This window comes from Thalassophryne amazonica, chromosome 9, assembly GCF_902500255.1.
Source record: "Thalassophryne amazonica chromosome 9, fThaAma1.1, whole genome shotgun sequence".
NCBI lineage: Eukaryota > Metazoa > Chordata > Actinopteri > Batrachoidiformes > Batrachoididae > Thalassophryne > Thalassophryne amazonica.
In genome coordinates this window covers 76,920,662-76,936,293 of record NC_047111.1, presented here as the reverse complement: position 1 = coordinate 76,936,293, position 15,632 = coordinate 76,920,662, and the positions used below count along the sequence as shown (strand labels likewise).

At 40.7% G+C, this 15,632-nt stretch overlaps 1 protein-coding gene across 2 annotated transcripts in view; it reads right to left on the bottom strand.

The window, feature by feature from the left end:
• The window catches only part of zgc:100829 (uncharacterized protein LOC445149 homolog), a 55,602-nt gene that overhangs the window by 26,254 nt on the left and 13,716 nt on the right, over nt 1–15,632 (bottom strand). For both annotated transcript variants that reach the window (XM_034178447.1, XM_034178448.1), the window contains exons 3-5: nt 11,951–12,092; nt 11,725–11,830; nt 2,129–2,414 (exon numbers count right to left, since the gene is read on the bottom strand). In XM_034178447.1, the coding sequence (XP_034034338.1) occupies nt 2,129–2,414; nt 11,725–11,830; nt 11,951–12,092 (534 nt within the window). The remainder of the gene's footprint in view (nt 1–2,128; nt 2,415–11,724; nt 11,831–11,950; nt 12,093–15,632) is intronic.

Below are 15,632 nucleotides of genomic sequence, written 5' to 3'. Positions count from 1 at the left end.
TGCATGATCTTCCATTTCACAAAAATGAGGGCTCTCAACTTTGTTAGCCTACACTAGCAACCAGTTGGTAGTGTATAGAAGAGTAACCACTCATTCATTTTCTATTTTATTCAGTTTTCTTTCCATGGTGCTAATTGCAAACTGTGGCATAAATGTGTCCCTTCTGGGCTACTGTATCAACATGGCAATACAACATGGCGGCCTCCATGAGGGGGCCCGCTCCCATGTAGACATGAAGGACTCATTCTAATCTAATTAATACAAACTGATTCATTGTTGCAGGTATACGCTAATGAACAGATGGTTGTGAATGCTATATTTCATTTCTGCTAATAAGCAGCCCTAAATTCTACACACTGTAGCTTTAAATATTACTGTGATTTACTAATCATCTGTGTGTCTCCTCGCACAGCTCAATTACTGATTAAACGCTCCAACGTGACTTTCATTTTCTGTGAAACAGAAAGCTTTAGTGACAGATTATTCAAATTTCCGCTGCTAACACGTACCGTGAGTACATCACAGACAATAGCAAAGCTACCAAACAGGCAGGTGTGCAGACGCCATGTGGGACCGAGGCAGAAATCCCTGTCACATAAGCCCTCTAGGCTGGCCTCATTTTCGTCTGTCAGTCCATAAAGATTCCAGCGGGCTGAGGCACTATTTGGCAAGCACATTAGGTGTGAGGAAATAAATCCTCAGGCTTCCACACAGAGAAACCGATCTAGTTTGAACTTTATTCAGACAGCTTCTGCTCGGCTCTCCTCGCCCATTATTTCTGTGCCGTGGAAAAGCCTTCTGTGGATGAGGTGGCGTGATTGTTCGATACTTGCAGTGTTCTAGGCTCTGTGTCCAACCTACAAACTGTGTTGATCATGCCTCACCTTATGTTTTTTGTCTGGTTTACACACCATTTAATGCTAATTTATCATCATATTGTAATTTGAGAACTGTTCGTTTGTTCCACTACAACCCTGAGGTGCTTCTGCCAATTTCCATCCAACTTGCTGTGTGCACATAGGCTGACCCAAGAATTTCTCTTAAGGGGTTTGTATTGGCAAAGGTCAAAGTCACTGGGGCTAAAGGTTAAAATGCTGATTTATCTGTCTCTGTTTGTTCTGACTCCTATCCAGGGCGTACCGTGACTGCTGGGATAGGTTCCAGCCCCCTGTGACCCTTCATTAGAGTAAGCGGGTATAGAAAATGTATGGATGGATGTTTGTTCTGACTAATTCCAGGTTCTTTGACTGATTTCCAGCAAACTTGATATGTGGATGATAGCCAACCTCAGATTTGCCCTTAAAGGGTTTGTTTAGGCAAAGGTCAAGGTCATTAGGGAGAAGAGTAAAAAAGAAAATATATGTTTTTCACTCTGATAACCACCAAACTTGACACATACACATGAAGATTGTTTCTGGAATTGCACAGGTGGCAAGAAGTTTACCAAAAGTGAATCACTGGGGTCAAAGGTCACTGGTGTCAAATGTCAAAAGAAAAGTTTTGCACCAAAAATGGCACACCTGTGGAGGTGGTATCTGGAATTGCCCATCATAAGGTTACATTTGTCAAAGGTCGTTCACCAGGATCAAGGTAACTGAGGTCAAGGGTCAACAAGGAACATTTGTTTTTAATTTCAATTTCCACCAAGCATGGCGAGATCAGTTATTGGTATTAAAGTCATTGGGCCAAAAAGGTCAACATCAGAATTGAAATTTCCACTCCAATTTTCATCAAACTTGGTACACATATGGGGTAGGTTTTGAAATTGACCTACAGGGTCAAATTTGCCAAAGGTCAATCGCTGGAGTCAAGATCATATCTGCCTGTTGTTTTGTCGTTCAACTCGTCCAAGATGCTTTTGCTGATTTCTACCAAACTGTGAAAGAAGAGTCAAGATCAAAACAATTTGATTTTTAACCTGATTTGGTGGAATTACATTAACTGCCCTGGCAAAGTCAATAACAGGATTTGGGAAAGGTCACGGTCATTGTGGCCAAATGTCAGCTTGACGTAGACGGCTGTCTTCATGCTTAAGGGTAGTACATGACATGAGAGTTAAAATGTGAGAACGTGATAGCCTGTGTTGTCTTTGTACTGTGCCCTTTCCCACAATGCTGTGCTCACTCACCTTTTCCGCCATGTGACTTCTGGGCTTCCAGTGAGTTCAGGCCAGCTTTGGTAGCAGACGTGGTTCCATAGTCTGTTTTGACAGTACTTCTCGGGGAAGAGGATTGCGCTGTAGCAGCCACCTTCAGATTTGCAAGCCCAGGTCTGGCGCTAACAGAGGTCGGTGCCACATTTGCCGAAGCCGGTCTGACGGTGACAGGGATGGATCTCATGAGGGGCGTAGGGCAGATGGAGGCTTGGGGAGCCGACTTCTCCTCTTCGGTTGCGCTGGCTGACTTCAGATCAGGCTGTGTAACAAAAGAGGACCAAGCAGTGCAATCAGTGTTTGCAGCTGACTCACATGCAATGAAATTACAGTCGTGTTTGATCAAATTGTTGCATAAATCTCAAATGACTACACTGGACCATAATGAAACACACAAATGTGTGTTAACAAACACTGATTAGGATTAGTTTAAGTGCCACTGAGACAATTATAGCTTTAAAATCAAGCTGCATAACAAAGCTTGCTTCTTGTTCTTGCACCTTCATCAACAATTTTGCTCCCATTTCAAGATTCAGACTGACAACTTCTCCTTGTAAATCAACCAATGGAAACATAACTGCAGCACCAAATGTATTTCGAGAAAGAAATCACTGTAGCTACGATTTGATCCAACAAAAACTAAACACTGTATCCAACAAGGCCAAAAACACACAATGGCAAACCACAACTTACTGTAAAATGTTGTCAGTGATTAATTTATTATATTAGAGGGTCAGCATGTAGACTGAAGTTGATTCCTGTGGGTTCAGGTTGTTAAAGGCTATTTGCAATCTAAGTTTCTAATTTACTGCACTGCTGATTATTCAGGCTTGGGAATTATAATACTTTATTATTATTATTATTCCTGTGGTACATTTTACTAGATTTATTTCACACTGCAATTTTGTCAAAGGTTCATTGTGCTTTTTGTTTTCTTCATTTTAACTTGTTCATGTCCCATCTAGCTATTTTAGGTGCTGAAGTAAGCTAGCTAATTTAGCTAGCTAATGCCAGCCAACTACAAAATGTAACATTTTTGCTAAATTAGCTAGTTGACATCTAAAGCAGCAGGGTAAATTAAACTAACTAAAGTTACTTAGCTAAATTAAAAAAGCTTGTGTCTTTTTTTTTGTTGTTTTTGTTTTTTTGCCATGAGTTATGTGATTTGTGTGATTTTGTTTTTGACCAGTTAGGAATAACTGTATGAAATTTATGCAAATTGTTGCTCCACGATTGTGCATTTTGTCAAATATTAATATAAAGCATTTCATTTATTGACATTTAAGACATTATCCAAAAAAACAAACAAACAAACAAACAAGGTTTACAAGTTACATTTCTTACAAATTAAGGTCTCTCTTATCAGAAAACTGAAGTGCGGGGACACTGTAGAGTTACCCGACACTAACGCAAGTAATACTGATGCCAACACATTTCACGACTTGTCCAATATACAAGTTGTGACAGTCGTATACAACAAATATATTTCAATAGCAAACACTCTGGGAATGAAGCAACTTAAAACAAGTGCTTTTGTTGTTGTTGTTTTGTTTGTTTTTTTCTTTTCAAAAGAGAAATTTGCAACTGTATGCAGAATAACATGGGGTGATCTGATCAGCTTCACATTCTAAAAAGAACTGATATACAACCCCTGGCAATAATTATGGAATCACCGGCCTCAGAGGATGTTCATTCAGTTGTTTAATTTTGTAGGAAAAAAAGCAGATCACAGACATGACACAAAACTAAAGTCATTTCAAATGGCAACTTTCTGGCTTTAAGAAACACTATAAGAAATCAGGAAAAAAAAAAAATTGTGGCAGTCAGTAACGGTTACTTTTTTAGACCAAGCAGAGGGAAAAAAATATGGACTCACTCAATTCTGAGGAATAAATTATGGAATCACCCTGTAAATTTTCATCCCCAAAACTAACACCTGCGTCAAATCAGATCTGCTCGTTAGTTTGCATCTAAAAAGGAGTGATCACACCTTGGAGAGCTGTTGCACCAAGTGGACTGACATGAATCATGGCTCCAACACGAGAGATGTCAATTGAAAAAAAGGAGAGGATTATCAAACTCTTAAAAGAGGGTAAATCATCACGCAATGTTGCAAAAGATGTTGGTTGTTCACAGTCAGCTGTGTCTAAACTCTGGACCAAATACAAACAACATGGGAAGGTTGTTAAAGGCAAACATACTGGTAGACCAAGGAAGACATCAAAGCATCAAGACAGAAAACTTAAAGCAATATGTCTCAAAAATCGAAAATGCACAACAAAACAAATGAGGAACGAATGGGAGGAAACCGGAGTCAACGTCTGTGACTGAACTATAAGAAACCGCCTAAAGGAAATGGGATTTACATACAGAAAAGCTAAACGAAAGCCATCATTAACACCTAAACAGAAAAAAACAAGGTTACAATGGGCTAAGGAAAAGCAATCGTGGACTGTGGATGACTGGATGAAAGTCATATTCAGTGATGAATCTCAAATCTGCATTGGGCAAGGTGATGATGCTGGAACTTTCGTTTGGTGCCGTTCCAATGAGATTTATAAAGATGACTGCCTGAAGAGAACATGTAAATTTCCACAGTTATTGATGATATGGGGCTGCATGTCAGGTAAAGGCACTGGGGAGATGGCTGTCATTACATCATCAATAAATGCACAAGTTTACGTTGATATTTTGGACTCTTTTCTTATCCCATCAATTGAAAGGATGTTTGGGGATGATGAAATCATTTTTCAAGATGATAATGCATCTTGCCATAGAGCAAAAACTGTGAAAACATTCCTTGCAAAAAGACAAATAGGGTCAATGTCATGGCCTGCAAATAGTCCGGCTCTTAATCCAATTGAAAATCTTTGGTGGAAGTTGAAGAAAATGGTCCATGACAAGGCTCCAACCTGCAAAGCTGATCTGGCAACAGCAATCAGAGAAAGTTGGAGCCAGATTGATGAAGAGTGCTGTTTGTCACTCATTAAGTCCATGCCTCAGAGACTGCAAGCTGATATAAAAGCCAGAGGTGGTGCAACAAAATACTAGTGATGTGTTGGAGCGTTCTTTTGTTTTTCATGATTCCATAATTTATTCCTCAGAATTGAGTGATTCCATATTTTTTTCCTCTGCTTGGTCTAAAAAAGTAACCGTTACTGACTGCCACAATTTGTTTTTCCTGATTTCTTATAGTGTTTCTTAAAGCCAGAAAGTTGCCATTTGAAATGACTTTAGTTTTGTGTCATGTCTGTGATCTGCTTTTTTTCTACAAAATTAAACAACTGAATGAACATCCACCAAGGCCGGTGATTCCATAATTTTTGCCAGGGGTTGTACAATTTGCGGTGTGCTTTTTGCTGTCTCAATTGCATTACAAAAAAATAAGATTTATTGAAAGAGAGAGTAGCTCAGAGAAGCAGGACAGAGGAGAGACGTGCATGTGAATGAGTGGATTCAGTACCAAGCAGAGACATTTTCCCCAACCTTTACTGAAATGTATTAAAGATGTTGCCCAAAGTAGCCCCATCGATGTCACAAACACACAGGGATGTTGTTGTCCAGAGCTGCAGTCATTATAAAGACTCCAGAGCACCACCTGCTGTCTCTTGACCAGTAATGCTACACTTCATCTTCACCAGCTTTTAAATCAACAATTATTTAACAATTATTTATAGATATTAATTATTTAAGTCCACAATGAAAAAAATCATATGTGTAATGTTGCTTTTCCACACCAGTTAAACCAACATGTTGCCGTCATGTTTTATCATCCGATGCAGATGTTCCATGTGCTTTATGTTCTGGCCTTAAGACTAACTTCTTTATTCCTGTATTTCTTATGTCCTCTTGCGACACAGGTCATGTCAAGGTCGTAGGTCATGGTCAAATCAGAGGTCACCCTCTGAAGACAAAATTAATGCCAAATCTCTGAAGTTAGCTGAGATATTGAAATGTGGCTTTCTGCGCAGTCTTCTGGTCTCCTGAGACGTAACGATTTCACGTGATGACGTCAAGCGAAGTCAAAAAATTTAGTTGGTGGTGGTGAGACACTTGAATTGTCTGGATGCCTTGTTGTAACAAGTGAGAGAGACATTTTTCTTCAAGCCTCAGGAGACTATCCTAAAATCCAATCCATCTGCAACTGACAATTTCTTCATCTCTGGCATTTTAATTCCCAGATCAAGTTCATCAACCATCTGTTCTCAGGCAGTGCAGAGATTCCGCCTTTGTGATGTAACTCAAGTGCTATTACACTGTGCGTCACCTGCATGCATACACACACACACACGCACACACACACACACACACACACACACACACACACACAACACACACACACACACACACACACACACACACACACACACACACACCACACCACACACACACACACACACACACACACACACTTGCATGCACATAAATACAAAAACACAGACAAAGCATGAAAGACAGTGAGGTAGAGAGCAAATTCCCCCAACAACCAGAAGGAAGGAACAATGATGGAGCCAGTGGGAGGACAGTTGAGTTCAGCTGTTTCCCAGAGTGACCTGCAGCAGGCGGCTCAGACACAGCGACGGAGAAAGATGATCTGCCGGGAGGAGTGAGGGGACAGCTGGTCTAACCGCCATTTCCGTTACAGAAAAGAAATGTAGCTACATTTTTTGGAAAGCTGAGAGATGGACCACAGTGTTCTCAAGGTAATTTTCATTTGAGATCAACCTAACTGTTCTCTCTCTTATTCACACACTAAAATGGCCTTTTCTCTCTCAGACTGTTGATGTCCACTCACTAATGGAGTTCAGCAAAGATGTTACACAAACTTTACAGGCCGCGATGGAACCCAAGAGATTTAACTGCTGGAATACAGGGTGGTCCAAAAAAAAAAAAAAAAAAAAGCCCTATTTTATTTTTGATCTCATTTTTTACTCAGATGAGATATTTTGAAAATTCTTTCACCAAACATGGGAGATTATGTCGATAGAAACTAATAACTGATAGAAATTGAAACATTGAAACATCCAGTCATGTCAGCTGGTATGTGCCTGATTTTCCTTCTTATGTTGACATGATTGGATGAGTCATTGAAAATTTCAACGTACGTGTTGCTGCAGTTATTCGTCAAAGAGGAGCCTGGATAGAACATATTATCAACTATTAAGGACAGACCACCAAAAATGTTTCAATTTCTATCAGATTTGAAGGACATAATCTCCCATGAATTTTCAAATTATCTCATCTGAGTAAAAAATGAGATCAAAAAGAAAATAGGGCGTTATTTTTGGACCACCCTGTAAATGACAGAATCACCATGTCGAGGATGTTCACATAAATTTAATGTAATTAACATAACTGTCTTTTTTTTATGCTTAATTTGAACTAGCGCGTAGCTCTAGATTGGGTAGTGGTTATAAAATAGGTAGCTGATGTTTTTCAAGGATGGTAATAAATGATGCAAAGTTTCTATAATGATTTGGAATGGTGTCTGAGTCCAGAATGTAATTATCAATGTCCATTGTTCAGGGTTGCTAGCTAACATCCGTAGTTTCTCCAAAAATATTAGACCTACCAACAATACGTTTTGGCGACATTAATCCTTGACCCAAAATACATAAATATAACAAACGGGCAAATGTCACCGCTCCCTGGTACACACACACGCAGGCATACACACTTTTGATACATAGGTGATTTACCACCACCTGCTGGAATAAGCAGGTCTATAAAATGAATGAATGAACGACCTGAACTGTTATTTTTCTAGACTGAAGGAAGAACAAATGTAGAATCACCTAGTGTTTGCATTTCAGAAACATGCACTATCACAAGAAACAAGTGTCACAAGAAAACAGAAAGTGGACAACCAAAGAAATGGGCAGAAACAAGAGTCAGTGTTTGTAACTAAACACATAAAACAGGTTACAGTGGGTTAAAGAGAAGCAATTGTGTGTGGATGTGACGGCTGGTGATGGATCATTAATCTGTGTTGGCCATGAAGGTGATGCTGGAACTTTGTCTGGCGCCCTTCTAATGGAACATGTAGCCATGACTACTGGAAATAAATGAGTAAATTTCCCATTTGTGATACGCGGTTACACGTCAAATAAATGACCAGGAGAGGTGCCAATCACTACCTCAACTCTAAATGTGCGGTTAACATTTTTGGACACTTTTCCTTATTCAGCTCTGGGAGCACGTGCTGGCTCAAGCACCGCCACATCTGCCATGCTACAGAACAGCCTTTGGGTTTCTGCTTGGTGAACAGTAAAGTTTGCAGAGTAAAATTACTCTGCCCGGTTAACATTTGGTCCCAGTCAAAATAGAGTTAAATAAACTCTATCACAACTCTGTCGTGCTGTGAATGACTCTTATTGGAGTTGAAAAATGTAATGTGACAAGACAGTAGAACTAATTTGACTCTATAATAGAGTGCATTTAACTCTATTTGTACAGGGATCAAATGTTATCCTGGCAGAGTATATTTAACTCTGCAAAACTTACTGTGTGGTTGCCATCCAGGAACTGTCTATCCTAACCTCTCAAAATTAACTATGTATCTGCCACAGCTAGGTGAAACGTGGGCGCCTCTTTGGTGTTTTCCAGTTTTTGGGGTTCTCAAGACCAGAGTGCGAATTACAGAGCAACAATCGGGGGGTGCACATGGACCTTTTAGGTGACATATGACATTCGCTTAAAGATAGCCAACTTTACTAACATTAGCTACCTAATGTTTGGTATCTTTAGTTAGCTAATGTTAGTTCAATTTGAGTTTATTTCATTTTCAATTTATTTTCATTTATATAGCGCCAAATCACAACAAAGTTGCCTCAAGGTGCTTCACACAAGTAAGGTCTAACCTTACCAACCCCCAGAACAAGCACACGGATGACAGTGGAAAGGAAAAACTCTTGATGATTTGAGGAAGAAACCTCAAGCAGACCAGACCCAAAGGAGTGACCCTCTGCTTGGGCCATGCTAGTTATTAGTTAAACGGTAACTTAAGGCTAAAGTTTGAAATTTTGCATTCAGCCTTAGAAACTTGACACCATCTAATTCAGAACCTGTGAAGGTAAGAAAGTGTATGCAACAGGTTAGTTAGCTACTTACATTAACCTACTACAGTGTCCTTTGGTTTATCCCAAACATGGAACCATCGACTTAAATTAACCACTGCAACAATGGGAGCGGCAGGCCGAGGAGACTATCAACGACCCTTCACCAACAGCAGCAGTACCCTCTGTAATTTGAGCCATGCTCAACAATGTGGCACGTGCACACCGGATCATGCTCAGAATAATGCACCACTGCCAAAATGTCATAATTCTCAATGCAAGTTACAGTCCTCATGCAAGTCTTCCAAAGTAACTGTCTGTTTGACACAAAGTCATTCCAGAGTTTCCCAAAGACCCTTCAACAAGACCCAGTCCCGAAGAGTTACAGTTGGGGACTTTAGATGTCTTTTTGCCCAATGCATCCATGTCCAAACCTGAGGCAGGTCACCTGGTTGAGTATGGTCATCCTTGCTGATTTCTATCAGCAAGGATGACCATCTTTTCTAAATTAAATGTTTGAAAATTGGTTTGGTGATGCTAATTTTTCAGAAAGGCAATTCATCTTCCCACAGAACAAACAGTCTTATTTTCTATGCCAGTAAACAGTCCGATTGAAAATCCATCCATTTTCTATACCCGTGTACATCAATCAAGGGTCACGGATGGCTGGAGCCTATCCCAGCAGTCATAGGGCATGAGGCAGGGCACACCCTGAACAGGATGCCAGTCTATCGCAGGGCTACAAAAACAAAGCATCCAATTCACCTAACATACTTTGTCTTTTGAATGGCAGGGATGGCAGCCAAGTGGTTAGTGTGCTTGGTTTCAGTGCGGAAGGTTCTACGTACAAACCGTGTCCTTGTCACATTTCTCCCTGTAATGTGGCGTTGCATCAGGAAGGGCATCCGGCATAAAAGCCAGAGTACCCGGAAGGAACCCACGTGAACCCTGGGACAACATGCAAACTCCACACAGAAATGTCCCTGACAGGAAGCGACCCCATGACCTTCTTCCTGTGAGACAACAATGCTAACTAGTAAGCCACCGTGTTGCCCCCGAATTTAACATTTGTGGTGCTAATGAACATAAATTATTCCAGACAGTTGCACTAACCTACCACCAGAGGGACTCGAGTGCTGTCATCCTCACATTTTCCCTGCAGAAAGAGATGCAGCAGCACCTTGTTGAGTCTTCTTGAACTTTGAAGCAGTCCACCAATTGCGTGTACCTGTTGCTTGCATGCTTAGTGAATATTTAATTTAGGGATGTTCCAGATTGCAGAGGGAAAATAAGCGTGTGTGAGGTGTGTGTGGCTGCATGATGGATTCTCAGAGTGTGCAGCTTTAGCTCAGAGAATCACCGTGTGGTCAGGCCAGATGAGACCATCCACCCAATCTCACTGTGGCTCAGGTTACCATGACAACATTGGAAATCTCTGTTAAAGACAGAGTGACAAAGGAAGCATCTCCCCAACTCCAAAATCAACAGTGAACACATTCCCAACTGCACATCCGAGCATACACACCAAAATATCACAGGCAGTCCACTCTTAGAACTACGGTGACTGTGATTTGGCCTATCAGTCTTTTTCGATTCTCGATTCATTTTCTGTGTATAAAAATGAAAGTCTACAATGCAGCTGTTTGCCGGTCTTGACGCCAATTTTGACGTCATGACAAAAGGACAGAACATTATGTCATCATGCTGCATGAGCTTGGCGATGTCAGGAAAAACATGTCGGCATTAACGAGAGGAAACTGATCATGTCGGATACACATGATTCATCTAATGGATTGAAAAATCTGCAACTGACCCTCGATTCAAAGAAAAGTTTATTCTCAATTTACAGATGACTGTGTTTGGTTCAATTATACGATTTCTTTTCTGGATCATAGTTTTTATTTTTGAACTAGGGTGTGTGTGTGTATATATATATATATATATATTACTATATATATATCTATATATATATATTATATATATATATATATACACCACACACACACACAAACACACAATAAAGTCAATAAAGTATAGGTTCTTTTTTTATTTTTTTCAAAAACTATATGGATTTCATTCATATGTTTTTACGTCCGACATGATTGAACCCTCGTGCACATGCGTGAGTTTTTCCACGCTGTCGGTGACGTCATTCGCCTGTGAGCACTCCTTGTGGAGGAGCTCGTCCAGCCCCTCGTCGGAATTCCTTTGCCTGAGAAGTTGCTGAGAGATCGGCCGCTTTTTTTGATCAAATTTTTTCTACAACCTGTGAGAACATCGAAGTGGACACGGTTCGAAAATTAAGCTGGTTTTCAGTGAAAATTTTAACGGCTGTGAGAGATTTTGAGGTGATACTGTCACTTTAAGGACTTCCCCACGGTGCGAGACGCGCGCAGCGCTCTCAGGCGCCGTAGTCAGACTGTTTCAAGCTGACAACCTCAACATTTCAGGCTCTATTGATCCCAGGACGTCGTGAGAGAACAGAGAAGTGGGTGGCACGACAAGCGTTCTAAATACCTTTAAATTCAGCGGGATCCCAGCCTGTGTTTTCAGGTGCAGGTTTTCTCTCTCATTTAAGGACAGGTTTTGTTTGCTTTTCTGCCTCATCAAGGTACTTTGAAGGCTATAAAACACGTTCAGAACACATCACATATGAATGCAAACATTCAATATTCAGTTTCGGAGCAGAAATCTTTAATAAATATCCATTTATTGAGTGTAACTTAGCAGAAAAGTGCATTACTGTGCATTGCTCGGTGGACTTGGACCCTTCTTTTCTCCAAATCCTGAACAGATGAATTTGGAGGCCAGCTCGTCCACCTCTCCGATCACGGTGACGGCCGTCTCCGTCCCGACCAAGCAGCAGCTCACGCTCTTAGTGGCGAACTGCTGGAAACACAAACAAAACGAGCTAAATTTCTGCACAAACTACACAATGACTGTTTACTCGAATGAGTGAAACCATAATCTTTGCTGACATTTTACACAAATATCACGTTCTTTTTTAGGCAGCAATGATCCTGTTTCCAGAATTGGGAGGGAGTTTGTAACTTGAAAGCTAGAGTGTGTACATAGAATTTAGAGGTGTTTATTAGCAGAAATGGAACATAGCGTTCATATAATGTCATGTAAATACCTGCAACAACGAGTCCATAGGTATTAAAGGCACTGCGCTGCGGTGGTTTGAATCATATTTGTCTAATAGATTACAATTTGTTCATGTAAATGGGGAATCTTCTTCACAGACTAAAGTTAATTATGGAGTTCCACAAGGTTCTGTGCTAGGACCAATTTTATTCACTTTATACATGCTTCCCTTAGGCCGTATATTAGACGGTATTGCTTAAATTTTCATTGTTACGCAGATGATACCAGCTTTATCTATCCATGAAGCCAGAGGACACACACCAATTAGCTAAACTGCAGGATTGTTCTTACAGACATAAAGGACATGGATGTACCTCTAATTTCCTGCTTTTAAAGTCAGATTAAATGAAGTTATTGTACTTGCCCCACAAATCTTAGGAATCCATGGGTGTCTAACCAGATCCTTACTCTGGATGGCATTACCCTGAGCCTCTAGTAATACTGTGAGAATCTTGGAGTCATTTTTGATCAGGATATGTCATTCAAAGCGCCTATTAAACCAAATATGTAGGACTGCTTTTTTTGCATTTACGCAATATCTCTAAATCAGAAAGGTCTTGTCTCAGAGTGATGCTGAAAAACTAATTCATGCATTTATTTCCTCTAGGCTGGACTATTGTAATTCATTATTATCAGGTTGTCCTAAAAGTTCCCTAAAAGCCTTCAGTTAATTCAAAATGCTGCAGCCAGAGTACTGACGGGGACTAGAAGGAGAGAGCATATCTCACCCATATTGGCCTCTCTTCATTGGCTTCCTGTTAATTCTAGAATAGAATTTAAAATTCTTCTTCTTACTTATAAGGTTTGAATAATCAGGTCCCATCTTATCTTAGGGACCTCGTAGTACCATATCACCCCAATAGAGCGCTTCGCTCTCAGACTGCAGGCTTACTTGTAGTTCCTAGGGTTTGTAAGAGTAGAATGGGAGGCAGAGCCTTCAGCTTTCAGGCTCCTCTCCTGTGGAACCAGCTCCCAATTCAGATCAGGGAGACAGACACCCTCTCTACTTTTAAGATTAGGCTTAAAACTTTCCTTTTTGCTAAAGCTTATAGTTAGGGCTGGATCAGGTGACCCTGAACCATCCCTTAGTTATGCTGCTATAGACGTAGACTGCTGGGGGGTTCCCATGATGCATTGTTTCTTTCTCTTTTTGCTCTGTATGCACCACTCTGCATTTAATCATTAGTGATCGATCTCTGCTCCCCTCCACAGCATGTCTTTTTCCTGGTTCTCTCCCTCAGCCCCAACCAGTCCCAGCAGAAGACTGCCCCTCCCTGAGCCTGGTTCTGCTGGAGGTTTCTTCCTGTTAAAAGGGAGTTTTTCCTTCCCACTGTAGCCAAGTGCTTGCTCACAGGGGGTCGTTTTTGACCGTTGGGGTTTTACATAATTATTGTATGGCCTGCCTTACAATATAAAGCGCCTTGGGGCAACTGTTTGTTGTGATTTGGCGCTATATAAAAAAAATTGATTGATTGATTGATTGATATCATGTGGCACTGGTGAGCGTCACAGAGGGGAAACTATATTCCCCCTCAGGTTTGGACCTGGGCACCGCCATGCAGTGGAAGATCCCTCAGCACTGCACCCGCTGCCATCCTCCAAAGACAAGACCCTTGGTGCTCTCCTGTGATTTCTTCTTATCCAAAGAGGAGGCTGCAAGTAGCTTTCCCCATCATCTTTGTAGTGCACACTACATTACTTGGGTCAACATTTTGGTTGTGCATTTCTGTTTGGAAGATCCAGCACATAGGAGCCTGAGTGTTGAGGACTCCAGTAGCTGGAGGGGATGCCCACGCTTCACCTGACTGCAGGCCAAGAGATAGATGGTTACTTTTGAGAGGTGGGTATGGACTGTTTGTCTGCCTGGGTGGTTATCATCCAGAACCCAAGGCCTAAGTCTAAAAATGTCCTGTATATTTGTATTGTCAAGTGTGTCAGTAGCATGGCCCAAGCAGAGGGTCACCCCTTTGAGTCTGGTATGCTTAAGGTTTCTTCGTCAGTATCATCAGAGGGAGTTTTTCCTTACTACTGTCGCCTGTGTGCTTGATCTAGGGGTTGGTAAGGTTAGATCTTATTGTGTGAAGCACCTTGAGGTGCTTTGTTGTGATTTGGCTGTAACTAGGTTTAAGGATATGATTCCTTCTTTATGTTCTCTAATGCCATATACCAACACAGTGCAGAGTAGCTACCTAAACTCTGTAAGTGCGATAGAGTATCTCGTCAATAGTTTTACATCCTCATTGAAGACAACTTTGGATGCTGTAGCTCCTCTGAAAAAGAGAGCTTTAAATCAGAAGTGCCTGACTCCGTGGTATAACTCACAAACTCGCAGCTTAAAGCAGATAACCCGTAAGTTGGAGAGGAAATGGCGTCTCACTAATTTAGAAGATCTTCACTTAGCCTGGAAAAAGAGTCTGTTGCTCTATAAAAAAAAGCCCTCCGTAAAGCTAGGACATCCTACTACTCATCACTAATTGAAGAAAATAAGAACAACCCCAGGTTTCTTTTCAGCACTGTAGCCAGGCTGACAAAGAGTCAGAGCTTTATTGAGCGAGTATTCCTTTAACTTTAACTAGTAATGACTTCATGACTTTCTTTGCTAATAAAATTTTAACTATTAGAGAAAAAATTATCCTAACCATCCCAAAGGACATACCGTTATCTTTGGTTGCTTTCAGTGATGCTGGTATTTGGTTAGCCTCTTTCTCTCCGATTGTTCTGTCTGAGTTATTTTCATTAGTTACTTCAGCCAAACCCATCAACATGTCTATTAGACCCCATTCCTACCAGGCTGCTCAAGGAAGCCTTACCATTATTTAATGCTTCGATCTTAAATATGATCAATCTATCTTTATTAGTTGGCTATGTACCACAGGCTTTTAAGGTGGCAGTAATTAAACCATCACTTAAAAAGCCATCACTTGACCCAGCTATCTTAGCTAATTATAGGCCAATCTCCAACCTTCCTTTTCTCTCAAAAATTCTTGAAAGGGTAGTTGTAAACAGCTAACTGATCATCTGCAGAGGAATGGTCTATTTGAAGAGTTTCAGTCAGGTTTTAGAATTCATCATAGTACAGAAACAGCATTAGTGAAGGTTTACAAATGATCTTCTTATGGCCTCAGGACAGTGGACTCATCTCTGTGCTTGTTCTGTTAGACCTCAGTGCTGCTTTTGATACTGTTGACCATAAAATTTTATTACAGAGATTAGAGCATGCCATAGGTATTAAAGGCACTGCGCTGCGGTGGTTTGGAATCATATTTATCTAATAGATT